This window comes from Eptesicus fuscus, chromosome 5 (genome assembly GCF_027574615.1).
Source record: "Eptesicus fuscus isolate TK198812 chromosome 5, DD_ASM_mEF_20220401, whole genome shotgun sequence".
Lineage (NCBI taxonomy): Eukaryota > Metazoa > Chordata > Mammalia > Chiroptera > Vespertilionidae > Eptesicus > Eptesicus fuscus.
In genome coordinates, this window is record NC_072477.1 from 56729904 (window position 1) to 56756427 (window position 26524).

General features: G+C 40.4%; 1 protein-coding gene and 1 long non-coding RNA gene across 5 annotated transcripts in view; one reads left to right on the plus strand and one right to left on the minus strand.

The window, feature by feature from the left end:
* Nucleotides 1-321: 321 nt before the first annotated feature.
* On the plus strand, nucleotides 322-3800 carry LOC114232018 (uncharacterized). The gene is made up of 4 exons (XR_008556123.1): nucleotides 322-334; nucleotides 1437-1560; nucleotides 2460-2557; nucleotides 3502-3800. It is a non-coding gene; the product is annotated as an uncharacterized LOC114232018 (long non-coding RNA).
* Nucleotides 3801-5860: 2060 nt separating this feature from the next.
* Nucleotides 5861-26524, minus strand: part of TMOD3 (tropomodulin 3) — a 73646-nt gene continuing 52982 nt past the window's right edge. The window contains exons 4-11 of one of the 4 annotated variants that reach the window (XR_008556122.1): nucleotides 23945-24067; nucleotides 22132-22221; nucleotides 18430-18560; nucleotides 16472-16579; nucleotides 12463-12606; nucleotides 11036-11180; nucleotides 9752-9837; nucleotides 5861-6973 (exon numbers count right to left, since the gene is read on the minus strand). Coding sequence is in view for 1 of the 4 variants with exons in the window: in XM_054716226.1 (XP_054572201.1) it covers nucleotides 9803-9837; nucleotides 11036-11180; nucleotides 12463-12606; nucleotides 16472-16579; nucleotides 18430-18560; nucleotides 22132-22221; nucleotides 23945-24067 (776 nt within the window). In the remaining 3 variants the exon portion in view is untranslated. Of the gene's footprint in view, nucleotides 9838-11035; nucleotides 11181-12462; nucleotides 12607-16471; nucleotides 16580-18429; nucleotides 18561-22131; nucleotides 22222-23944; nucleotides 24068-26524 lie in introns of all 4 variants that reach the window. The other 3 variants (XR_008556121.1, XR_008556120.1, XM_054716226.1) reach the window with 3 other exon arrangements.

The window sequence follows — 26524 nt, forward strand, 5'->3', positions numbered from 1 at the left end:
TTCCCCCCATCTGGCTCTCCAGGGGGCGGGGCGGAGGGAGGCACTCCTCGGGAGCCAGAGAAGGAGGGGGTGCAGAAGCACCAGGTCCGGGGCCCTGCTGCTCTGCTCACGGGAGGTGGCCGTTGTCCACAGCAGTTTGTGCGCTACGATTGCCTCCAATGTTCTTAGTAAACAGGCCTTTTTGTTCCTTTCCTGCAGACCTCACTCTACAGACTATGCCACCCATAAGAAGATGGCCCTGCCACTTGCTGGCAGATGCTCAAGGACGCAGAAGATTAGGATCCTACCAATAGCTGGCCGTGATCCCGAGTGCCAGCGCACCGAGAAGATTAAGGTGTGTTGGCTACGCTTTATCCTGGGATTTGGGGGTGTTAAGAGTTGTGCTTTCCACCCTGACCGGTTTGGCCCAGTGGATAGAGCATCGGCCTGCGGACTGAAGGGTCCCAGGTTCGATTCCGGTCAAGGGCATGTACCTTGGTTGCGGGCACATCCCCAGTGGGGGATGTGCAGGAAGCAGCTGATTGATGTTTCTCTCTCATCAATGTTTCTAACTCTCTTTCCTTCTCCCTTCCTCTCTGTAAAAAAAATCAACTAAAAAAAAAAAAAAGACTTGTGCTTTTCAGAATATCAATTCACCATTTCTTATTGCCACTGGCAGTTTACCTTCTGTGGTTATCAGGGAGCCGGCTTAACCTCCTAAACGTGTAGTTAACCACAGTAATGTCAACAGCCACGGGTGAGATAGAGCAAACCAGACACTCAGGTGCTCTCCCTCTAATCTGTGAGGTTTCAGATGAAAACTGATAATTTAAAAAAATGTAGCCTTTGAGAGATATCACAAAATTGGGTTAGCCAGATAAGAAGTGATCTAGGAAGGTCAAAGGACATTTCTGATTCATTTGACACTGGCCCTGCTTTGTGAACCCCAACATGTGGGATGCCAGGCAGATGAAGGGGTGAAGGCTCTACTTTGGGGCTCAGGCATGCTCACATGCCTGCAGGTTCTCATCCTGTCGTCGGGAGCTGAGGGGCCAGACAGGAATATCTGGGCTCTGTGGTGGTTTGGTGGAGCCTAGGCCAGTTAGGTGTCTGTCTCTTGGGAACAGAAACGGCCTCCCTCAGGCATCCGCTGGGCATGATGACATGGCTCAGCTGGTCGCTGCTCTCTGGGCTCTGACTGGCAGCACAGGGGACATGGCGGCTCCCACGGCTGTGCCTGTGCCAGTTCTGATCGGACGGTGTGAGGGGCCGTCTGCCTCTTCACCCGTGTGTGGCCTTCACGCCTTAGAACTACACAAGGCGATCGCTGTGTGTGGTGACAGGTGTGGCTTGGAGAGCTCTGTACTCTGAAGACATGGGGAATATATAAAAGTAGGTTCCAATGAGCACAAAAGTTGTTCATTTTTAAGTTCAGGGGTTTATTTGCTTCTTTACAGAAAGAGAAAGAACGCTTGAGGGCTTCTACTCGCCAGGGGACAATCCGTCTTCGTGGGAAGCAGAACCGGCAGGGCCTGAGTGCCCCCTGCCAAGAGTCCAGCAGTGACAGCGAGGAGGAGGAGGGTGAGTAATTCAAAACCAGTCCCAGGGGAACTCGGAGGTGAGTCGGTGGAGGTAACATTTCATCTGAGCCCCGGTGCCTGCTTTTGCTCTGGTGGGCTCCTATCCCCTGGCCTGCTGTCACTTAGAGGGCGGTACAAAGGTCTCTTATTATTGTTATTTTAGTAATTCTTTATTATTGAAAGTATTGCATATGTCCCCCTTTTCCCCCACGGACCTCCTGTCCCAGGCCTTCAGCACCCTATTGTCTGTGTCAATGGGTTATTTTTGTTGTTGTTAGGACCACTTTCCCATAGAAAAGCTAAGGTGGGAAACGAAGGCAAAATAAAGAAAATGAAATAATTCTGTCCTATGGAGGAAAACTCTCTTTCCTTCTCCCAATGGGCAGTTTGCTTATTTGTATAATTAAGGACCCAATACTTAAACTTGGCAGTTTTTTAAAAAATGTGTGCTTTAAGCCTTGTGGGTATTTAAAAGTGATCAATCTCTCCGAGAACAAAACTTTTCAAATCTAAGTTATTTCTGAAAGTCATACAGGGATGGGCAAAAGTAGGTTGGCAGGTATTTGTGCGGAGGAAGACCTGCAGATTATGGTTGTCACAGTAGCTTTGTTAACACAACAGAGCGGCATGGTGCCCTCAGGCCCAGTCTCAAGTGCTCACATCGCCGGCCTTCGTTACTTACACACTCCGTAGTCTACTTGCGAAACTCAAGCACACGTTGGCACAGAGTTCTTACCTACTTTTGCCCACCTCTGTTTATACTTCCCATCAAAACTTTAAAAAAACTGTTGGCTCCTCAAGGGAAAACGTACTGTGGGAAGTGACAGTATTCAGAAGAAAAATTCAGGAATAAATGTGTCTTGGAGGGTCAGTCTCATGCTCTACTTCCTTTGCTTTCAGAGGAACAGGCCAGAATCAATTCGTCAGACAGTGATGAAGGATCAGAAGAAGAAAAGCCTCAAGGATTACTGAGAGCAAAGCAACTCACCAGTGATGAGGTAAAAGCAAATACATTCCATTCCAAAGGGTTTGCCCTGCACTCAGGAGCCAGCTTCTCAAGAGGAGCTTGTAGCCTCGGCCACACGCTTGGCTGGACCTCAGTGAGAGGCAGGCAGCACCAGGACTGGGGCTGGCCCCGGTGTGGGAGCGTGTTGGCTTGTAGGGGACACCGGCCAGGGCGGGCCTGCCAGGGAGATGCAGAGGCCTGTGAGGAAGGCTCGGGGCCCTTGGGCACCAAGTCTTGTCTGGAGAACTAGGAACAGTTCAGTGTGGGAGAGAGAGCAAGGGATCTACCATGTTCCTGTGGTAACCGGGTGTCTTTATTATTTGGGTGTAATGGTAGTGGAGCGTTATTTCATTTCCATGTAATTAAAATGTTTTTCCTTTAATTATTTCCTTTGTCATGTATAGGATCATCAGTGCAAAGATATTTTAAGTCTCCACTATACAAGTGAATCACTACGTTAGTGCCCATGAGCCGTATTTATTCCTTCAGTGTTTGCCGAACACTTAACATGCTCCACTCTGTGTCCTGGAGGGAGATGGGAGTAAAGGTCACAGTAACAGGGATGTTCAACTGAACATGGGTCACTTGTCTAAGCGAGGCATTCATTTTCACTTATTCTATATAAATATATATTTCAAAATTTAAAAGCACAGAAAACATCAGTAGTCCTTTAAAAAAATCAGCGGGCTTTAAAGTGCTGAATTTTAGAGAGTAAAGTACTAAGGAAGCGGACAAATGCATCTCAAGTATAATATTGTAGAAATCCTAGTCGGGAGAGCGAGTGCCCCTCCGCTCTGACCGCTGTCCGGGGGAAGCACCGTTTCCATTGCCTGACCTGCCGGACAGGTCGCCAGTGGGGGGTCGAGTTCTCACTGAAGGCTGGCTCCTCAGTCAGTTTGGTACTGAATTTTACCTCTCGACTCTCATATTTTCCAGGTGAACCCTACAGAAGCAGGAAAGCAGGGAGAGAAGAGAAAGATGACAGACGCATAAAACCTGCACTCATTGTCTGTATTGTTTTCAACAGTTTGTTTTTTAATATATATATTTTTAATTGATTTCAGAGAGGAATGGAGAGGGAAAGATAGAAACATCAATGATAAGAGAGAATCCTTGATTGGCTGCCTCCTGTACGCCCCCTACTGGGGATCGAGTCCACAACCAGGCATGTGCCCTTGACCGGAATCAAACCCGGGACTCTTCAGTCCGCAGGCCAACACTCTATCCAAACTGGCTAGGGCTCAACAGTTTGTTTTAAAACAATGATGAAATGTCTTGTTTTGTTTGATGAATTGAGTTATTTTTGCATAATCTTAGTTGTGAATAAAAAATGTTCAGAAGCAAGTCTATGACTTTAGAAAATCCAGTTTGTGTTTGCTCTGGATCTTAGGTTTTCTTGCCTTCCTGCCCTCTGCCTCACCCCATCCCCGGTAGGGCTCAGAGGTAAGCTTGGGTTTAGCTCTGGTACTGCCCCCTCTGGGATGTCCTCCCTCTTCTGCCAGCTGGGTCAGGCCCTTCTGTGCCGTGTCAACTTTCCATTGACCACATAGCCCTGGGACCTTGGAAAAGCAGGTATAGCATGGGAGGGCTCACTGGACACTGGGTGCTGTATGGGCCCTACAATTCTAATCCTCAGAACAACTTGAAGGACAGGGCTGTTATTCCCATTTTACAGATGTGGAAGCTGAGACTTAAAGAACTTAAGACTGCTGTCCAAAGCTTTTTCTTCCCAAGTAAAGGAAAATCAGCATTTTTGAGATAAGAGGCAGGATTTTCTATGCACAGCCACGATACTGAGCAGATGTATTAGTGACTTTATGGAGAAACTAGAGGCCTGATGCACGAAACTCATGCAAAGATGTTGGCTCTCGCAGCCGCGGCAGCTTGCCTCGGCTCTTGCAGCTCCAACCAGAAGGACGTCTGGTCTAATTAGCATATTATGCTTTTATTATTATAGAAGAGCAGTGGGAACCAAAACCAGATTCAACTTCTAACTTTGTGGCTGGTGTAGCTGGAATGTAATAGGTACCTTAATAAGTATTTACTGAATGAACAAACCATCGGTAATATCTTGGGCAAGTTACTTAACTTCTCTGAAGTCAGTTTCCTCAACTCAGGGGTACTTGGACTTGACCATGTAAATAGTTCATGATTTAATGTTTATATTTCTCTGCCTCTGAGAATTGAATACTAATTAGAAACATCTTTAAAAATGTTTGTTAAATAGAAAAGGTCCAAGAAAAATGACCCATTATCTCAACATGTGGAAAACCTGGATTCATATATTTCCCTCCCTTTTATACTTTTAGATGGACACTGAGCTGTATCTGCAGCCACTGTCTGTCCTCCCCTGTTCATTCCATTATGCCTGCCTTCACATGTCCCAATGTGTGCATCTTCCAGGCATGTTTATGTTGAGCGGGGGATCCTTTGTTGAGTTTTAATTGTCCAACTTGTAAATCTAAGGGAGGAAACAATGGAGCCGTCTCTCTCCACTGACACTGAGGTCCCTCAGCTCAGCTATTCTTTATGGGGGGGTAAGTGGCCCATGGGGCTCTGCTGTCTCTGCAAACAGACTGGGGTGGGGATTTACGCTAGGATCTCCAGGCCCTCAACCTTTGCAGGTGTGCGGGAAAGTTTAACACACGAAGGATAAAAGATGTTTGGGGATCTGGGGCCCACATGTGGTCGGCCACTTATTTGGTACCTAAAAATGCAGGGTGCTGCTTGGCTGAGCACAAAGGCACTGTCTCCCTATGGCCACAGTTTCTGGCACCACCTCCACTTGAACTCACAGGAGCTAAAGTTACCTGATGACTCCAGCGCCTGAGCCTCCAACTTACCAAAGGGGACAGGCATCAAAGCTTCCTGTAAGAGAACGTACCCCAACAGCCATCCTCAAAGGCCAGCCAACATTGAAGATTCAAGGGAATTTTTTTAAATTTCAGCTTCAGAACTGTGAAAATTTTAAATTAAATTGACATTTATCCCTAAAAGTTTCCTCAAACCCATTATACGTTTCACTGATTTTCCCTTTTGGTTGGTGGACATAGGTGACTGATAAGAGGTACCTTTGCTGTAATGTAAAATCATCTGCTTTAAGCAGGACTGACTCCCAATCAGGTCATAGGAGCCCGTTTCTTCACATTTGTCAACTCAATTCAGTTTTATGGATGGCATTAGACTGAACCATATGAAATTCTATTTTTGTGGGTAAAAATGTTCAGGTGTTGAAGTGTGTAAAGAATGAACTTTAGAACATCTAAATTAAAGGGATTTTTAAAAAGTCACAGTCTACAGGATATTTGATAAACTTTATTGAAATTATTTATTCCAGAAAGAAGTGGTAACTTCTAAATGCCTATAGTACATGTTCTTCAAAAGAAATTTCTCTGTGCTATTATGAACCAGGTTAATAATATTTCGTATTTAGACATCAGTATTATAAAAATTAACACGCTTATATTTAAAAAGTTGAAAAAATAAAACATCTACAGCATTTTGGATATTTTAGCATTAAAAAATGTATTTAAATACCTATTTGCTGTGACAAAGAATGATGCATTGTAACAAGATAATTTCCAAGCTTTTAAACATAATTAAAACCAAATATAATTCATCCAAAAGACAAAAAAATATAAAGTGGGCATTTACTTGAAATTACAAAGATTTTTATGCAATGTGTGTGTATGAGCATATGTGTATGTGCCATTTTTTTTAACCCTTCTTAAGCAGACAAATTGGAACTGAGTCTGAGGGCAGCATGAGGAGCTGCTCTGCATATCCCTGTGTTTAGCTTTCCTGGATGCCATGTCTTCGGTTAACACTCTTCGGAAGTGAAGTGGCCTTGAGGACATGGTGCTAAGTCAAATAAGCCAGACAGAGGAAGACAAATACTGTATGATCTCACTTACGTGAAAAGAGAAAAAACCTCATTGAAACAGAGAACAGATGGGTAGTTGTGAGGCAAGGCTGGAGATGAAGGATTGGGTGAAGGTGGTCAAAAGGTACAAACTTCAGGTATAAGATGACTAAGTCCTGGGGATCTAATGTACAGCATGGGGACTATAGTTAACAATACTGTATTATATATTTGAAAGTTGCTAAGAGAGTAGATCTTAAAAGTTGTCATCACAAGGAAAAAATTTAACTATGTGAAGTGATGGATGTTAACTAAACTTACTGTGGTGATCATGTCTTACATCTATAGATTAAATCATTATGTTGTATAACTTTAAGCTAACACAATGTTAAATGTCAACGATATCTCAATGAAACTGGAAAAGTTGTGGCTTTGCAAGAAGCAGCCAAGTGGGATGGCACTGAGCTTGCAGAGGATGGAAGTTGCTTGGACCCCAGAAGAAGCATGCTCCTCAGGTGTGTGTGGAGGTTAGGGTGGTTCCTGATTCTGTAAGGGGGAAGTGAGGCAGCCCTGGGAACACTGAGCCAAAAATACAAGATTTTATGAAACCTCATGCATCTTCTCATCGTATTTTAATGGCAGCAAGGGTTAAATATAATATATAATAGAACAAGACTAACATTTACCAAACATTTTTCTTTTATAAGTTTTTAATACCATGGAATTCCCATTTTAAATGAAAACACATCAGATATTGTCAATGGAAAAACAATTTACAAAGTTCTATTTACATGTAACTTTTCCAGAGTGCACCTATTGCATAAAGTATGTGGGTTGTTTCATTCAAATAATAAGAATTTGCCATTTAATGATCAAGATAATTCTCATTGAAATCTCTAACAATTGGTAGGTGTTTAAAACACAAAATGTTTATTTGGTCTTTTAAATGACAGGCACCCTTAGAAAATGTATTTCTTCTATACTTTAGACTTACTAGATACAAGTATATAGCACCAAAATCCATTTTAATAATATCAATATTAGTAATTAATATTTTTAAAATACAAGTTCATGTAGACATACTAGAAAAAATTTGGACAAATATAAATATAAAATTTTATAAAATGGGAAGTTAAAGCTTTAAAAAAACCTCAGCAATTTAAAAATGCAAATGTTCTTTGATTAGATCACCAGATAAGTTTAAATTGGTTAGACTACAAAATTTAAGTCTTATACATCTTTGGTTTAAAAATCAAGACTACTTCACAACCCTAATCTATTACAAAATTTTAGAGCAATGTAGAAATTCCAAAAAATTAATAAAAGGCTAAGAGGTGCCATATTTTTAAAGATCAAAGTAAACATCAGTTTTGTCCCCTGTAGTTACAATTCTCCAAAGATTTTTCTGTATTCAATTGGATGAATGTTTATCTTTAAAGTTATTTATTAAGAAATTATATAATGAACTATTGTAGCTCAGAACTGGAATGGTACAAGCAAAACACTCAACTTCTTCATACTAAAGATATTATCCATAAGTATGACACACAATTTTAGGTAAGGGCTTGTCTGTCTCTGTTAAAAAACCAACTCATGGAGGAGGGGGTAACGTACTAATCCATGTAATGACTCACAGGACAGTGCGAGCCAGGCAGCCTCGCCTCTTCTCCCTGTGGCCCCCGCCCCGCTGGAACAGTGCAGTCTCTGAAACCAAGTACGTTTCCAAAGTTGTATATGAAAGGGAGAGAGAGCGAGAGAGCGAGAGAGAGAGAGAGAGAGAGAGAGAGAGAGAGAGAGAGAGAGAGAGACTTCCTAATTAAAAAAAAATCAGCAGCCTGTAACTGAAAGGAAATAGTGCAAAGTCAATCTTAGGCCCCTTTAAAACATTAGATACTGACACAAAGCAACAAACACACCCTGTTAAGAAGGCTTATACCATAGCACACAGGAAACTGCCCAGTCATTGGATAAACTGTCCACTGTAAGCTGAAGGAGCAGGAAAAAAACCTTTTTTTAAAAATTGACAACAGACCTCTCTGCTCCTCTGGAATGAGATTCTCCCTTAGAAAAATCTCCCTGTGAATGGTACAGCCGGGCCTGAATTTCTGAGGCCAGGGTTACTCGGATTCCTTTGCCCCTGCTTTCGGTGGCTGTAAAGACTCCGCCAGCTCCGGTCCAGAGGCTGCCCTGAACAGCCAGGACACAGGCCCATCCTCTACCGCACCGCAGCCTGGAGTCAGCCCACCACAGTACACTGTTCACTTGGATTCTTTGAGTAACAGGAAGACAACTTTTGTTATGAGAAATTACTTCTTACACAATTTGGACAAAAAAGTACAAGATAACAGGAAACAATAAAAACTGGGTTTATGAAGAAGAGCAGGTTTCCTGTTTGGAAAATTTGTAGTGAGTGATGATTAAATACCGTTTATCGAATTCTGCACTGCATACAGGAACACTGATTTATACGCGTGCCCGTGTCTAATTTGCTTTACAGGAACCATCAGTTTAACTGACGGTTTTGCAAGCTCCTCAGACTTCACCTTCATCACATTTACTGTAAACAACAGCTTTCTTTTTCTCTTACCCTATATAACCAAGAGTTGGCTATCTGCCTTTTACAGGAAGAGAATAACTTTCCTACTCTGATGCTTTTTACTATGGGCTTTCACAACAATCTAATGAAGTCCACAGTATTAAAAGGAAATACTGTAATCAGTGTAGAGACATCACTATACTCTTAGAGGTGTTGCTAAACACATCAGACAAGTGCAGTAACCTGGAACGCATTTTCTCTCTCCCAGAGGCCTGCTTTTACTTCTAAACAGATGACTAGGTTTTGAGTCACCTGGTTTAAAATTCTGGCATTGTGCTTTCTTGATAGAAGCAAAAGCACAATCTTTCCAAGCTCATGTGTTCTGAAACACGGAAATCTCTCCCGTCCTGGAATCAGGAAAGCTTTGAAGTGCTTGTACCTATGAGGTGCACAGCAAGTCTGATATCAGCAAGGTCCCTTTTTTTCACAAAGAGATTTTGGTCCTTAAAATGTTCATATTATTCTACATGTGACTTCCTACACTTTCTTATAATTGTTTTGTTTTTTTTTTAACCAAGACCCAGCATAAACCACTCAATTAAGCTAAATTAAAATTGATTTAAGTAGAAATAATGCTTTAAATATAAAATATCACCCACTATTGATTTTACAGTTTGAAACTTGTAACTTAAACTAGAAAAATATACATGTAGTTAAAAAAAGAAAAAAGAAAAATTTCCAGTCTCTTCCCTTCAACCCAGGAAAATTTTATATCTGATATCACCAACATGAGTCCTGATGACCTTCCGAAGTCTTCCAAAGGTTATGCCTTGGCGGACTTACTGGTGGTCTCCTTCAACTCGTTTCTTGCGAACTATGAGAAAAGTAAAGTTAGAGATCCCTGTTCATTTGTACAAACTTAACTTGCTTTTTACAAACAAGTTTCTGTAAATCCAACGATAGTTGTACAAACATGAAATGTCTATTTCCAATTCACATGGTCATTAAAATAAAAAATTCACATCCTTTTCCTTATCATTTACCTGAGAAGTGAGGGGTTTCAAAATGAGAACTACATGTCCTAGCTCACCTGTGCTTACATAGCCAGAGCATTAGAAATCTAAAACAGAATGTCAGCAATCACATTCAAGTCCATTGTGCTGTCTCATCTGTTTATTGAAAAAGTTTATACCTCCATTAAAAATAGTTAACAAATGATTGTGTTAAATTCTGAATTGACACTCAGGCAGCTGCGGTTAGGTAGTATTAACACTATGTGCATGCTCTTCAGATTGGGCACTACATACAGTACAGCGTACTTCCTCAGTCTGTGAAAGAACATAGTGAAAACGGTTTTGTCATTCATTTTTGAAAGTGACTTACTACTGCTCTCCAAATTTTCCTTCTCTTTTCTCCCACAAAATGACTGGCTCAGGGCTATGACAAAATAAATGCAAAGTGATGAAGATCTCAGACCCTGGTAATGTGGTCAGGTCACAGCTGGCTACCATAACCTTTGGCTGTCAAAGAGGCCAGCCAACTAGTTCAGCTGATGGAGTAAAGAAGGTGCATGCATCTGAGGCCCCCCAGCCTCCTCATGGATGGGGGGCCCTAACCCACCAGGCTGTGCTCACTAGTAGCAGGGCCAGGTCTTCAACTTCAGGATCTTGTTACTCTTACCTAACAGCCACCAGAGAGCATTTGATAAAATGGACAAACATTTTACTGTCATGTTGAAATCTTTTTTAATAGCTCCAATGGGTGACTTAGAGCTAAGAGTAAGACATTTATTATAGGAAGTATAACTATTTATTGTAGAAAACTGTTCACTAAAAGCTGTGAAATATGATTTTTACAGGAAGTAGATTTTACCCACTACCCAACCCAATAATCACTACAGCCTCCCTTAAACTGAATTCTGATCCAATCAGTATAAAAAGGACCATGCAGATATTAGAAACACAGGCCAAGTCATCTCTGTTAAAATTTATTTTAAAAGCAAAAAAAAGCTTCTCTAATACATTAGCTTTATGGCATGATTCAGAAATTTGATTTGCAATTGTACGTCTTACCTAAGTCATTGTTTTTCGTTATAGCATTAGCTGCCCTGGTTCGGGGTCCCTGCTGTGTAAACCGATATCCAAACTTAAGGATATTTGTATTTTCCTCAAGCATCTTCGCCATTTCCAACTCTACAGCTGTCCCCAGCTGTTGCCTCTGGAATATTCAGAAATAAAGAACAGTGTTAATAAACTTGCTCAAAATACTTTTCTAGGTAAGTCAAGACTAAGACATTGAGGCACATGCTGATTCTGTTGGTATTTTAAAATTTTCCCAATTCTTATAGCATACAAGAGAAACGAAAGTTTAAAGTTCAGTATAGATCATACAGACATCAACAAACTGGATTTCCATCATGAGATACTCTTCATACCCACAGGATGACTATAATAAAAAAGACAGAAAATAATAAGAGTCGGCAAGAATGTAGAAAAAAATGGGACCCTCAGGCATGCTGGTGAGAATGTAAAATGATGCAGTTGCTGTGGAAAACAGTATGACATTCCCGTATGACCTAGCGATGCCACTTCTAGGTACAGACCCACAAAAAATGAAAACACACGTTCATACAAGAACCTGTATATATAAATGTTCACAGCAGCTTCATTCCTAATATTCAAAAAGTAGAAACAACCCAAAGGTAACAATATTATTCAGCCAAAAACAAGAATAAGTACTCAGGTGCTACAACCTGGATGAACCTCCAGAACATTCTGCTCAGGGAAAGGCGGCAGACACAAAAGACCACATAGCACACAATTCCATTTATATGAACTGTCTCCAATAGACAAATGCAGACACAGGAAATAGAGTAACGGCTGCCAGGAGCTGGTGGGAGTAATGAATTGGGAGTGACTGCTGGTGGGTATGGAGTTTCTTTTGTTGTTGTTAATCCTTGCCCAAGGATTTTTTCCAGGGGGTGGCGGGGGTAGGGGGAAAGAGAAGGAAGGAAGGAGGGAGAAGGAGATGCAGAGTGAGAGGGAGACAGAAAGAAAGAAACATTGATGTGAGAGAGACACACGGATTGGTTGCCTCCCTCAGGAGCTTCAACCAGGGCCTGGGGTCTGGGATGGACCTGCAACCCAGGTACATGCCCTTGAGCAGGGCTCAGGCTGACGGTCTACCACTGAGCACACAGGCCAGGGCAAGTTTCTTTTTCTTTTTTTTTTTCAGGGCAAGTTTCTTTTTGCGATGATAAAAATGTTCTGGAATTAGACAGTGGTGATGGATGCAAACTCTATGAATATACTAAAGACCCATACTAAAAAATATCAAATTAATATTCCAGATGCCTCCAATGTCCTCTCATCCTCTTTCATGCCACCTTCCCAAATAGCTCCCTGAAAGCCCTCCTCCCCAAGGGCACGCCTCCTGAGTCCCCAGCCCTGCACAGCAGTGTGGGCTGCAGCTTCCTCAGTCACTGCTGCAGAACACTGACCTGATTGTCAATCTTGAGCTCGGCCAGGGTCTCATTATCTCTTAAAGCATCAATCAGTGCTAGAACCCCAGCTCCTGTGATAAAGTTGGACTCCATATTTAAGCTCTTCAAATTTTTGTTCACTCTCAGCATATCTGCAAAAGCCTAGAAGTTAAAGAAAATATTTGGAGGTTAAAATCTGACAATTACTAGTATACACCGTACGTACCATAAACTAATATACTAATTAACATAACTGCCTTAATGTTTCTCATTTGATTGTTTGAGTTTGACACCTACCTCATAGGTGTCACATGTATCCACTTTGCATATATACTGTCACAATCTTTTTTAAGAAAACATGTTTTTATTCATTTTTATTATTTTTTAAATATATTTTTTATTGATTTCAGAGAGGAAGGGAGAGGGAGAGAGATATCGAAACATCAGTGATGAGAATCATTGATTTGACTGCCTCCTGCACGCCCCACACTGGGGATTGAGCACGCAATCTGGGCATGTGCCCTGACTGGGAATCGAACCGTGATCTCCTGGTTCATAGGTCGATGCTCAACCATTGAGTCACGCTGGGCTTATTGATTTTTAGAGAGAGCGAGAAACATTAATTGGCTGCCTCCTACTCACGCCCTACCAGGGATTGAGCCCACAACCTAGGCAGGTGCCTTGATGAGGAATCAAACCATCGACCTCGGTATGTGGGGCAATGCCCAACCAACTGAGCAACACTGGACAGGGCCCCTGTCACACTCTTTGGATTTTTCTGTCACATGTAATTCTCTGTTGGCAACATTCGCCATTGCTATTTAATCCTCATGTTCATCCACACCCTTTGTCATGTTTTTCTCTTGTCCCTCATCCTTCTGCCAGTTTCTGTGTAGGACTGACTTCATCAATGTCTCTGGAATATTTTTTCCTTATTTAGGTCCTGGTGCAGCTGGATTACTGCAAAGCCAAAATGAGGGTAAATTATGGACTGATTTCCAAGGCAGAGATAAAAAAGAATGCCTAAGGCAGAAGACCAAAAGAGATCACCAATAACTAGAACTGCAAGAGCACAAAGACTGTGGAGAAGAAGGGGCTAACTGAACATTCATTTCCTCAAGGAATGCTGTCTTCCGTCTGCGTCCTTCCCTTTCTCACAGGACATGGTAGTGCTAGGCATTTGATCCAGTGCATGATAAACACCATATTAGCTCTGGCCGGTTTGGCTCAGTGGATAGAGCTTCGGCCTGTGGACTGAAGGGTCCTGGGTTCGATTCTGGTCAAGGGCACATACCCAGGTTGCAGGCTTGATCCCCAGTAGGGGACGTGCAGGAGGCAGCCAAACAATGATTCTCTCTCTCATCACTGATGTTTCTATCTCTCCTTTCCTCTTTGAAATCCATTTAAAAATTAAAAACAAAACAAAACACCATATTAATTTACTAACAGAAACCTGTAAGAAGGGGCAAAGAAGAGGGAAGGAGAGAGGGATAAGTTAGAATATGAGTAAATTTATATAAAATAGCCCCTCAGAAAGGTCAAACTCTAGAAAACATGTGGAAGGAAGATCCAGCTTAAAGTCAACTTAAAAGAAAAGGCAATGGGGTTGGTGGTGATAAAATACTATAAAGAATCTGGGCATGTGATAGGGGTAGGGGAGGCTGGGGGAAGGTAAAAAAAAAGAAGAAAAAAAAGAATTTGGGACAGCCCTAGCTGGTTTGGCTCAGTGGATAGAGCATCGGCCTGTGGACTGAAGGGTCCCGGGTTCGATTCCAGCTAAGGGCACACGCCTGGGTTTCGGACTTGATCCCCAGGCAGCCAATCAATCATTCTCATCATTGATGTTTCTATCTCTCTCTCCCTCTCCCTTCCTCTCTGAAATCAATAAAAATATATTAAAAAAAAAAAAAAAGAACTTGGGACAGATTATCTATACACTGGTACTTTCTATTAGCAACAACTAGCTATGTGACTTAGAACAAATCCCTTCTTCATCCTTCTGTACATACACTTATTCAAATATTATGGATAGTTTATTATTTGACAAATACTACTATTCTGTAGATTCAGAAATAAAATATGCCTGATGGAACTTGCATTCTAATGGGGGGCCCAAATAATAAGCAAGCAAAATGTAATATCAGATGGTAAAAAGAGCCATGGAGGAAGAAAAAGAGAAAGTAGGGCAGATGGGGGAGTGTGAGGGGTAGGAGTGAGGTTGCTATTTTACATAGGGCAGTTAGGAAAGGTTTCGCCTAAAAGGTGACATTTGAGCAAAGACTCAAAGTGATGAAGTGAAACTATGTGGAACACCTTTTGGGAGTAAGTTCTAGGCAAGAGGAACACAGGTAAAGGTCTTGAGCTGGGAACATGGGTAGCATATTTGAGGGAAAGCAAGAGGCTGCATGGCTGTAGTACAATGAAAGGGCAGTAAAGAAGATGAGGTCTGCTCATGTAAGGCCTTATAAGCCAGTAAAGTATTTTGATTTTAACTTGAATGAGATAGGGAGCTTCTGGAAGGTTCTGAACATAGGAATGAGATAATTAAATTAAGTTTTAAAAGAATCACTTTTGATGTTGTGTAAGGACTTGGCTTTGGGGTGAGTAAAATGGAGCAGGAGCTCAATTAGGAGGCTATTGCAATAATCCAGATAAGAGGAGGTAGTGGCTTACACCAGGATGCTAGTTGTGAAAATGGTGAGAAGTGGTTAGAGTCTAGAAATATTTTGAAGATATGGCTGGATATACATTTAAGGTTGTGAGAAAGGAAAATCAAGGGTGACTCCATTTCTTTTTCTCTTAAGCAAATGAAAGAAAGACGTTGCTTTGGTGAAAAAGGAAAGACTGAGACAAACAGGGATGGGATGGAAGTTAGGAGTTTGGTTTGGGACTTAAATTTGAGATGTCTATTAGACACCTAAATAAAGCTATTAAGTAGGTAGCTGGACAAGAATATGGAGTTCAGGAGAGAGGTATGAACTGGAGATAATAACACTGGTAGCCATCGGCATTTATAGATAATATATATCAATGAAACAGAATGAGATCACCAAGAAAATGAATGTAGACAGAGAAAAGAAGAGGGCCTATGACCGAGCCCTGGGCTGTTCCAATGCTTAGAAGAGGAGGAACTAGCAGAGGGATGGATAAGAGAAGGGATGTCTAGCTGAGGCAGGGGGAGAATCGAAGGGAGAGGGAGTGACGTCCTCAAAGCCAAGTGAAGAAAAAGGTTCAACCATGATCAAGAGGGATTTACCCCAGGAGAGCAAGGTTGATTTAATGAACAAAAATTAATGTAATATACCATATTAACAAAATAAAGGACAAAACCACACGACCATCTCAAGAGACACAGAAAAAGCATTTGACAAAACCCAACATTATAGATCCATAAATAGAATCTTCTGCAGATGGTAAAAAATTGGTGTGGAACTTTATGTACTGATATGAAAAGATCCCTTAAGACATACTGCTGAGTAAAAAATAAACTGTAGAATAGCATATATTTTATGACTCCATTTATGTTTTAAAAAGTATAGGAAGGAAATATAGGAAAAAATAAATGTAAAAGAGCAGTAAATCATGTACTGCTTAATAGAGAGCTAAACACCAATTTAAAAAAGGAAGTAAATTATGTTCATAAAATCAGTTTCGTCATCTCAGTAACACCTGGTATGTGGTTATAATTTTGACATTATCAATAGTTAACTTACAAACTGATGTTTGCCAGAGAGGAGGAGGGTGGGGGTGCAGGTGAAAATGAGAAGGGATTAAGAAGTACAAATTGGTAGTTACAAAACAGTCATGGGGATGTAAAATACAGCATAGAAAATATTGTCAATACCTATGTTTGTGCCATTCCTTTCTCACAGGACATGGTGAGTTTATATAAAATAGCCCCCTAGATTTATAGGGGGGATCACTTTGTAAGTTATATAAATGTCTAACCACTATGCTATACACCTGAAACTAATATATTGAATGTCAACTGTAATTGAAAACTCTTTTAAAAACGCAAGTTACTTACAAAAGCAACAGGGTCATTGCTCCGCGTGGCTGCAAGACTTAAATATTTCACATGTGTGTTGGTTTCCAAAGCCTTCGCAAAATCTTTCAGGGTTGGAATTGGAATATTCTTGAAAGACAATAATGCAAAACATTACAATTCAGTCCAGTAATCAAGTAAATATTTACCGTTTCTCATTAAAATGCTCCCAGGAATTACATAAACACACAACAGTTTACAAATAAAAACAATTAACTCTGCTTCCTCCATATGTATCTGACTTCTCTATCAAGGTACATCTGCACAAACTGTTGACCTAGAGCAGAGAATATATCACCATTTCTCTAGCATTCAGGTTAAAGAAGCTCTTGCGATTTTACATTTAATAATTCATATTAAAAGAAGTCAACACCTGAGTATTCAAAGTGGACCGATTTCTACAAAGAGAAAGAGGTGGGAGCCCACCTCTGAGTATGATTCCTGAGGCAGGTGACATACTGTTCTTAGTCCCTTAGTTTAAACTACAAAGCATTAAGAGAGATTAACCCTACACTACTTGAAACGTGGAAAGATGTAGTTCTAGAAGGCACTAATTTTCCCCTTTAGTCCCAAGACTTCAATTTCTTCCTGTAGCCGTGTTATTTGTAGATCTTAACTGTTGATTTACAGAGATACAGGAAGACAATTTTTAAGGAATGAATAAAATTAACGATCAAGTAGGGACATTAGCTTTTCCCACGTTGTTCTTTCCTCCATTCACAGAAAGGAACACCCATTAAAGGAGTGCAGAGGTCTTATTCCCTTGGTTCTTATAATTTCCAGATGTTCCCTCTACTCCAAATTCAGATAAATCAAGATATAATACTCAAGAGAAATGAAAACATGTTCACACAAAACATATGACTGCATGTGAATGTGAAAAGTAGTTTTATTTACAATCATTCCAAACTGGAAGCAACCACACGCCTATCAACTAATGAATGGATAAACAAATTGCACGATATCCCAATAACAGAACACTATTCAGCAATATAAAGGAACAAACTGCTGACACAAGCAAAAACATGGATGAATTTCAAGTGCATTATCCTAACTGAAAGATGCCAGGCTCTAAAGGCTACACACTATATGGTCCCATTTACACTACAGTCTGGAGAAGGCAACATGAAAGGGAAAGAAAACAGATCAGTGACTGTCACGGACTAGAGCCAGGGCAGAGAATGACGACCAAAGGTGAGACACGTTATGACCAGTAAAAGGTAGGTGCCTGTCACATGCCTCGTTGAAAGGGGACAGGACCTGATTTTAAAACAGCCGTCGGTCGGTTAGGTACCGCTATCTACCGTTGTTGGCACACCAGCTTGACTCCGAGGGAGGGGGGACTGGGTTGGGTAGGGTTAAGAACGGGAAAAGGAGCCCTGGTCTGTCTCTCCAAGAGCTTCAGCACCTTCACCTCTGAGGACCATTTCCGTTTCTCCAAAAGCAGGGAGTGAGGAGAAGGGGAGATACCCTCTCACAGTCCTCGGAGCATCCCTATGTACGATTCTGTCTGTTTCCTCTTTTGTTCTACATCTGACTGTGCTAGTGGTTGTACAACTGTATGGGTTTGTCCAAACTCACAGAATAATACACTGAAAAAGGAGAATTTTACTTTATATAAATTAAACCTCAAGAAAACTGATTAAAAAAACAAAACCCAAAAGACTAAATGCTCTTAAAAGTAGGTAGTACTTTGAAAGCCAGAGAAAAGTAGTCTAGTAGGATTTACATTTCTATGTGATACTCTTTTAAAAAGCAAGTAAGAAAAACACTGTATTACTTTAATTTTTAAAATATGGAAGAATCTGTGTTACCACAGTGTTAGGAGCAAACACTTTGCCTTTAAGTAGAAAGAATTATACTGTATCAAAACGGCCCAGCTCTCACCCTAGGTCCACCTGACTCAGCAATTCAAAACTTACTTTGCCTGGCACACCTACCTTTATATTATTCAAATTAACTTCAACAAGACGAACATCATTTTCTTTAATTCTCTTTAAACTCTCTTCAACGTTGGTTGGATTTGGTGGCTCATCAAATACTGGGACGATCTTCTCACCTTTTACCACATCTGTAGTAACAAATGAGAAAAGCAAGGGTCTCAGAGGCTGATACTATTACAGTGGATGCATATGTTAACTTGGTAACACATACCACAAACACACACACACATTCAGTAGGACTAATCTAAAAGTTTCTTCCCCACAATTTCTAAATTATCCTTTGTGCGCAAATAAAACTTTAATGAATATATATAAAATAATTAATTTTATTTATAAAACATCAGCCTTAAAAAATGATTATTTTCATGGCTTCTTGGTGTATTACAAAATTACCACTAAAATACATTTGATAACACATACCAATTATCCCATTTTTTTTGTTGCAATGTTTAGGATAATGTTCAAATATAATCAAATTTAACATCTTGTATGATTTCTCTGTGATCTGCTAGTAATTACTGAAAAGGCAGTAAGAATCACAGACTTAAAGTAACAGAGCCTTGATAAAAACAACAAGGTGATGGAAGTACACAGGTCTTCTTCCCATGGGGATACTACACAATGGGAAAAGGGGTGGACTCAATATTAGGAAGTAAAGTAGGAATAAGGAATGGGGAGACAGAGAGAGGTAACAGTACACAGAGGAACTATTGAGGCAGAAATTCCAAATTCTACTTCTTTCCTTCACTCCTACCTCCAATCCTTCACCATATATACTCTACCCACACACATGGCCAGGATACAACTATGCAAAGTTGAAAGGGGATCTAGAAGGCTTGAACTCTCTAATGACACTTAACACATTCCCCCCAGAGATATGACCATCTTGATATGCTCCCTAATGTGATTTAATCACCACCTAGGAAGCATTCTTTCCAATTCTAAGACCCAAAAAACTGCACCTGAATCTGATCAAGCCTAGAGAAAATAAGTAAGTTTACAGAAACATAGGAGACAGATAAACTTGTAAAATGATACCACAAGGTTGCAATCAGCCAAATCCAGAATGTGGGAAATTCTATATATCTAATAGCCCAGTTTCTTAAAAATGGCATGAAGAAGGGGGAAAGAGGCTGAGGAGGGGAACTATTAAGAAATGAAGAAAAACTGAAACCTAATGACAAGCAAATTCAATTGGTGACCCTTATTTGGATCCTGATTTAAACAAACCAACTGTGAAATGATTTTTTTGAGAAAACGGGAAATCTGAACACGAACTGAGTATTAGATGATAAGAAGGAATTATTGTTAATATTTACGCTTGATAATGGTATGTTAAAAGGAAAGTCTTTGTCCAGCTGGTGTGGCTCAGTGGTTGAGCGTCGCCCTATGAACCAGAAAGTCACGGTTTGATTCCTGGTCAGGGCACATGCCTGGGTTTCGGGCTTGATTCCCAGTAGGGGGTGTGCAGGAGGCAGCTGAGCAATGATTCTCTCTCAACATTGATGTTTTTATTTCTCTTTCCCTCTCCCTTCCTCTCTGAAATCAATTAAAAAAAATATTCCGGGGGTGGAGGGGAGGGGGGAATGAGGGAAGTAAATGGGTTGAGAGAGAGGCAGACAATGGATGATATAAGGCTGGCAAAATGTTAAAAACAGCTGAAACTGGGTAATGAATATATTATTCTCTCTTCTATTATGTATGCTTGAACATTTCTACAGCAAAAAGTTAAAAGATAGGGGGAATGGCCAAATCACAGAACACTCACAAAATGGAGTATTATACAGATGTTCAAATGTGGTAGCTCTATATGTACTAACCAGGAAACATGATATATTGCTAAGTAATATATACTATATAGCATGGGTTAAAATCCTCACCACTGACTTTGTGTGACACTGAAGTTAGTTACTCGATCATTCTAAAATCTCAGCTCCCTTATATGCAAATAAAAGATAATATATAATAATACCTATTTCATAGAACTGTTGTGAGGATTAACTAAGAACAATTTATATTCAAGAGCTGTGCACAGAATATGGCCCATAGTCAGCATTCAGAAAATCAGCTAATTGTATTAGTTTTGAAAAATTATGTTATTTTATTAACCAATGTCACCCCAATAAATTAAATAAAAAAGAAATTTAATTTTTTAAATTGAAAAAATACACAGAGGAACTACTGAGGCAGAAATTCCAAATTCTACTTCTTTCCTTCACTCCTACCTCCAATCCTTCACCATATATACTCTACCCACACACATGGCCAGGATACAACTATGCAAAGTTGAAAGGGGATCTAGAAGGCTTGAACTCTCTAATGACACTTAACACATTCCCCCCAGAGATATGACCATCTTGATATGCTCCCTAATGTGATTTAATCACCACCTAGGAAGCATTCTTTCCAAATCTAAGACCCAAAAAACTGGACCTGAATCTGATCAAGCCTAGAAAAAGTTCTCTCTTATATTGTAAGAAATACCTATAATACGATCCCATTTTTGTAAATAAGCAAAAGACTACGCATACATATATAAGTTTATATAAACATAGTACAAAGCCTAAACAAATATACACCAAATAGTTAACAGGGTTGGGGGTGCATGAGTAGAAGGCATAATTTCTATGAACACTTTTACTTCTTACCTTATACACTTAGGTACTGTTCATTTATTTATTTATTGGTGGGGAGGGAGAGAGGGAGAGAGGGGGAGAGGGAGAGAGAGAGAGAGGGAGGGAGGGAGGGAGAGAGAGAGAGAGAGAGAGAGAGAGAGAGAGAGAGAGAGAGAAGAAACATTGATGTGAAAGAGAAACATAGATCAATTGCCTCCCGCATACACCCCAACCAGGGATTGAACTCGCAATCTGGGCATGTGCCCTGACTAAGAATTCGAACCTGCCACCCTTCAGTGCATGGAACAGCACTCCAACCACCTGAGCCACACCAGCCAGGGCAGGTATTGTTTAAATGTACTACAAAAGTATATATTACTTTGATAATTTTTAAACATCCCAGACATGAATTTTTTAATCCTCACCTGAGGATATGTTTTGTTTTGTTTTTTAAATTAATTTGAGAGAGACAGAGAAACATCGATGTGAGAAACACTGACTGGTTGCTTCCTGTAAAGGCCCTGACAGGGGATCAAATCCACAACCTAAGTATGTGCCCTGACCAGGAATCAAACCTGTGACCTTTTGATGTATGGGACGATGTTCCATGGAACTGAGACAACTGACCAGGGCTCCTATACATGAACTTTTAAAAAAGCGTTGCTTTGGGCTATTTCATAGTTTTCATTAAATAGACTAAAAGGTTTGGGGGTTGAATAGTTCTGCGGTTTCTTCTGAATCTGATTTTATAATGTAGTTTGCCAACACTGTTGTAGACTTCTTGAAAATCAGTAACATTGAAAAAAGAATGTCAACAAAAGCCAAGTTTGATTAGCACTTATATTGTTTAGCATTATTATTACTCGTGAGGTGAGAGTGGTTCCTATCACATTTGCTGACACATTAAGCATTAAATACTTAATCTTCCTTCTTCAATGGTTTTATATATCAATACCATCTAACTGGAATTTTAGGTTTCTAGTACATATACATAACATTTGGTATGTAAACACAGAAGTTGATACATTGAGAAAAAATATATTTAACAAAGAACTGGAATTCACCAAGAATTGTAAATACTTACTTGAAAAATGTTCTTGATCGACACCATTACTACTTCCCACTATATTACAGAACTGTGTATTTGTTATCAAATTGTGCATTCCAAGAATAGCTATAGAGATAAAAAAAGAAAATTAGTTTTATTTTCATCAGTGTTAAACATAGAAATTTTACAACCTCAAATTTCTATGAATGATTTTAACATTCTCTGGACATTTTTTCTACTCAGTTAACTACAGATTTTGTAGCCCAAAAAGGGGAGACAGCGTAATTAAAAATCACCTACAGTCTCCTTCTCATCAATGCCCTTATTATTTTCCCCATAGTTCTGAATTCAGACACAGCTGGAGCTAGCCTAATCTTAAATGCAAATCTACGATTAGCTCCATCTGGTGGCTAAGAAAAAAACTGACACGATCTACTTTGCTGTTCATCCTTTTCACAAGGTTTCTAGCAACATAATGTGATAGATGGCAGGTTTTCAACGTAACCTTCACTATTTTACATTTGTTAACTCTCATTCATATTTTAGCTAAGAGTAGAACACTGAAAGTATAGCTGAATTCTCACATTTAAGATTAAAGTAGATACCCCAAAAATGACACTTAGGAGAAATCTGGTTTTGGTTTTTGATGCCCTTTTGCATAAACGAGGCAGAGGCTACAGTGTGCCCCTGTCCATTCCACTCTGATGAATTTACAAGTCCATCAGTCCTCACACTCCCGGAAATAACACACCTGCTCCGGGTGTGGAACACCTTGACTGTCCTTTTCCCGGGTCCTTCCTAAAGAATCTTCATGATCTTTTCAAATGTGTTAGTTCTTGGGGTTATTTGGGACTAAGACCTCCCCATGTGTCCTATTTTTCTATTTAGGAAAATGGCTGTGTGGGAGAGGAGCTGGAGGAGACACTGGTCTTTATAAGAAACCGGCAATGATGAAAATAACTGGGAGGTTTGGAGTGTTCCATACATACTTCAGAGAAGTTGTGAAAGTGTGAGCATAGCTTAGGGCTAACTGTCTCATCTACTTTCCAGTTACCCACCTTGGGGTCTTTCTGATAAAATGGGACAGTAGTTGACCCCGGCAACTCTTTCAGTGCTCAGATGGGACAGCTTCTAGCTGAACGCCAGCTGATGAAACATTTTTATAAAGACTTTCAAAATGGGCAACGTGGGAAAAGATGTCAAATAATACAATAAATTCCATTAACATACAAATTTCACCATTGAGAGAATTTTTAAAAATGACATTCTTTGCGTCAGCTTTAAGAGTATAAGAAACGCCGAAACCGGTTTGGCTCAGTGGATAGAGCGTTGGCCTGCGGACTCAAGGGTCCCAGGTTCGATTCCGGTCAGGGGCATGTACCTTGGTTGCGGGCACATCCCCAGTGGGAGTTGTGCAGGAGGCAGCTGATCGATGTTTCTCTCTCATTGACGTTTCTAACTCTCTATCCCTCTCTCTTCCTCTCTGTAAAAAATCAATAAAATAGCCGAAACTGGTTTGGCTCAGTGGATAGAGCGTCGGCCTGCGGACTCAAGGGTCCCAGGTTCGATTCCGGTCAATGGCATGTACCTTGGTTGCGGGCACATCCCCGGTGGGGGGTGCGCAAGAGGCAGCTGTTCGATGTTTCTAACTCTCTATCCCTCTCTCTTCCTCTCTGTAAAAAATCAATAAAATATATTTAAAAAAAAAAGAGTATAAGAAACAAAGCCAAATATGTGGTCACTGATTCAACAGCACTCTGCTAGGCAAAGGAAGCAATTGCATAATGAATAGAGGAGTGTGCTGGTCCTCCCCCCTCCACATTCATTCACAATGTGTTTCAGGAGGTACCTGCGAGGTCACACAATTCTGTATCAGAAGCACTTGTCAAAGCTTCTTCTAATTCTGGATCAAGAGAGATTTTTTCTTCTGTAAAAGTCTGGATAGGTTTCTGTTTAGGGATGAATATTTTCCCTGTAAAATAAAGCGGTTTGTTAATTTACTGTTGCTATTAACTCATTACCATTTTATTCTAACAAAAATTATTAAAAGTATGTGCAATTAAAGCTAAAATAAAGATTGACATGTAATAATTTCATTTCATCTTCAATATGTATTTATAAGCTTCCAGTGACCATAAAAGTTGGAATTAAAAAAATATGAGAAATTTTCCCATTTGTGAAAATATAAATAGGCTCTTTCTGGAGTCATTATGAGTTACTCTACAATTACTAAATCAAAAAATAAATGAATAAAGGAATAAACACAAAAATCTATAAAACTTTAGAAAGATTAAAAGAAATTTCATTTTCTTATTCTTAAGCAAGACATCATTACAGCCCCTCTGGGGATGGCAGAAGCAATTATTCCAGAAATTCAAGTTCTAATTGCACTACTAGGGTAGCAAATAATGGTGGGTAATGCAGTCTCACCCTGTCTCTAGGAATGCACTGTCCACTGTGGCAGCTACTAGCAACATGTGACTATTTTAATTTAAATTAATTCAAACTAAAATTCAGTTCCTCAGCCATAATAGCCACATTTCAGGTGGACAACAGCCACATTTCAAGTGCTTGACAGCCACTCTTGGTTAGCACAGACATAGAACATTTCCACCACTGCAGATAGTTCTAGTGGACAGCGTTGGTCCAGGGCTTCTCTGGATTCTAGTCTATCCTGACAGCCCTCACACGGTCACGAAACATTGGTTAAAAGTTAGGCTGATTGCTCCTTATCTCCTCTCTATGGTAGTTTCCTCTTTTTCAGTTAGTTTCCTCTTTTTCAGCAAGACTGGATCACCTCTCTTATGAAGGGCTTGGCACTTTCTGGAGTAATTTAAATTTGTGTCTTCAGGATCTCCGATAGCTTTTTATTTTTATTACTAGAGGCCCGGTGCCCGAAATTCGTGCATGGGGGAAGGGTGTAAGTCCCTCAGCCCGGCCTGCACCCTCTCCATTCCAAGACCCCTTGGGGGATGTCCAACTGCAATCGAACATCCCTCTTGCAATACGGGACCGCTGGCTCCTAACCGCTAGCCTGCCTGCCTGCCTGATCTCCCCTAACTGCCTCTGCCTGCCGGCCTGATGCCCCTAAGGGCTCCCCTGCCAGCCTGATGGCAGGGGAGCAGTTAGCGGCTGGGCCCCCGCCACCGTGGCTTTGTCAGGAAGGATGCCCGATCTAATTAGCATATTACCCTTTCATTAGTATAGATCAGTGGTCGGCAAACTCATTAGTCAACAGAGCCAAATATCAACAGTACAACAATTGAAATTTCTTTTGAGAGCCAAAATTTTTAAACTTAAACTTCTTCTAACGCCACTTCTTCAAAATAGACTCACCCAAGGCCGTGGTATTTTGTGGAAGAGCCACACTCAAGGGGCCAAAGAGCTGCATGTGGCTCGAGAGCCGCAGTTTGCCAACCACGGACCTAGAGTAAACTGCTTGTTTTGGTTGTTAGAGTGAGAATAACAAGTCTCTTGCAACTTTCTACATCTGAATTAGAAGTCTTTCTTTCTGTTCAAGTATTTTCTTATCTAAAAAATATCACTTGGCCAATCCACAATATATAAGAATGTGGGTTGGGGTTTTTTTTCGGCCCGCCACCCCGCTCCGTCCCCCCTATAAGGATGTTTTTAACTGCATGTAACAGAATACCCAATTAGAAGTGTTTTAAACTGGTGATTTTTAAGCTTCTCATTCACTTAGTGATCTCATTAAAGTACAGATTCTGATGCAGGAAGTCTGATGTGAGTTCTGAGATTTCGAATTTCTAATCAAAAGTATTTTTATTTCATTTAATAAGTCCACAGGTATGTGGCTGTTCAGCAGCTCAAGCTTGACATCAAAGATCCAGGCTCTTTTCATTTTTCTCTTTGGCTATAACCAGCATGGAGACCTTTGTTCTTAGCCCACCAGTCTCAAGACTATTCTGTAACACTAAGTACCGTGTCTTCATGCAACAAGGTCAGGACGGGAAGGAAGGAAGGGCGCTTTCTCAATTGTCAACTTCTGTAAGAAAAACTGTCTTCTCTTCTAATCTTACCGACCAGCTCTGGGCCACACAACCATGCCTCCACTGTAAGGATGTTTAGGAAATAAGCACCTGGCACTTGCAGTATATTTCAGAGATGGGTTTGCTAGTAGGGTAGGATGAATGAATGCATTTGTCTCAATACTGAACCAGATGAAGTACAGTTCTGTGCTCCCTTAATTCCCTGAACATTTCACTACAGCTGCACTTACACATTCTGCATATCTGTCTGTCTGTGCGAGCTTCTCAATGTTCTGTTCATCCCTGCATCCTTCCCTGGCACACAGCAGGCAATCTGATTTGTTGAATAAATAATCTGGTGGTCACCTGCAGTTCAACTAACTACTTTTTATAAAGTATAATTTAAATATCCTGGTTCAAAGTCACACAGCAGAGTTAAC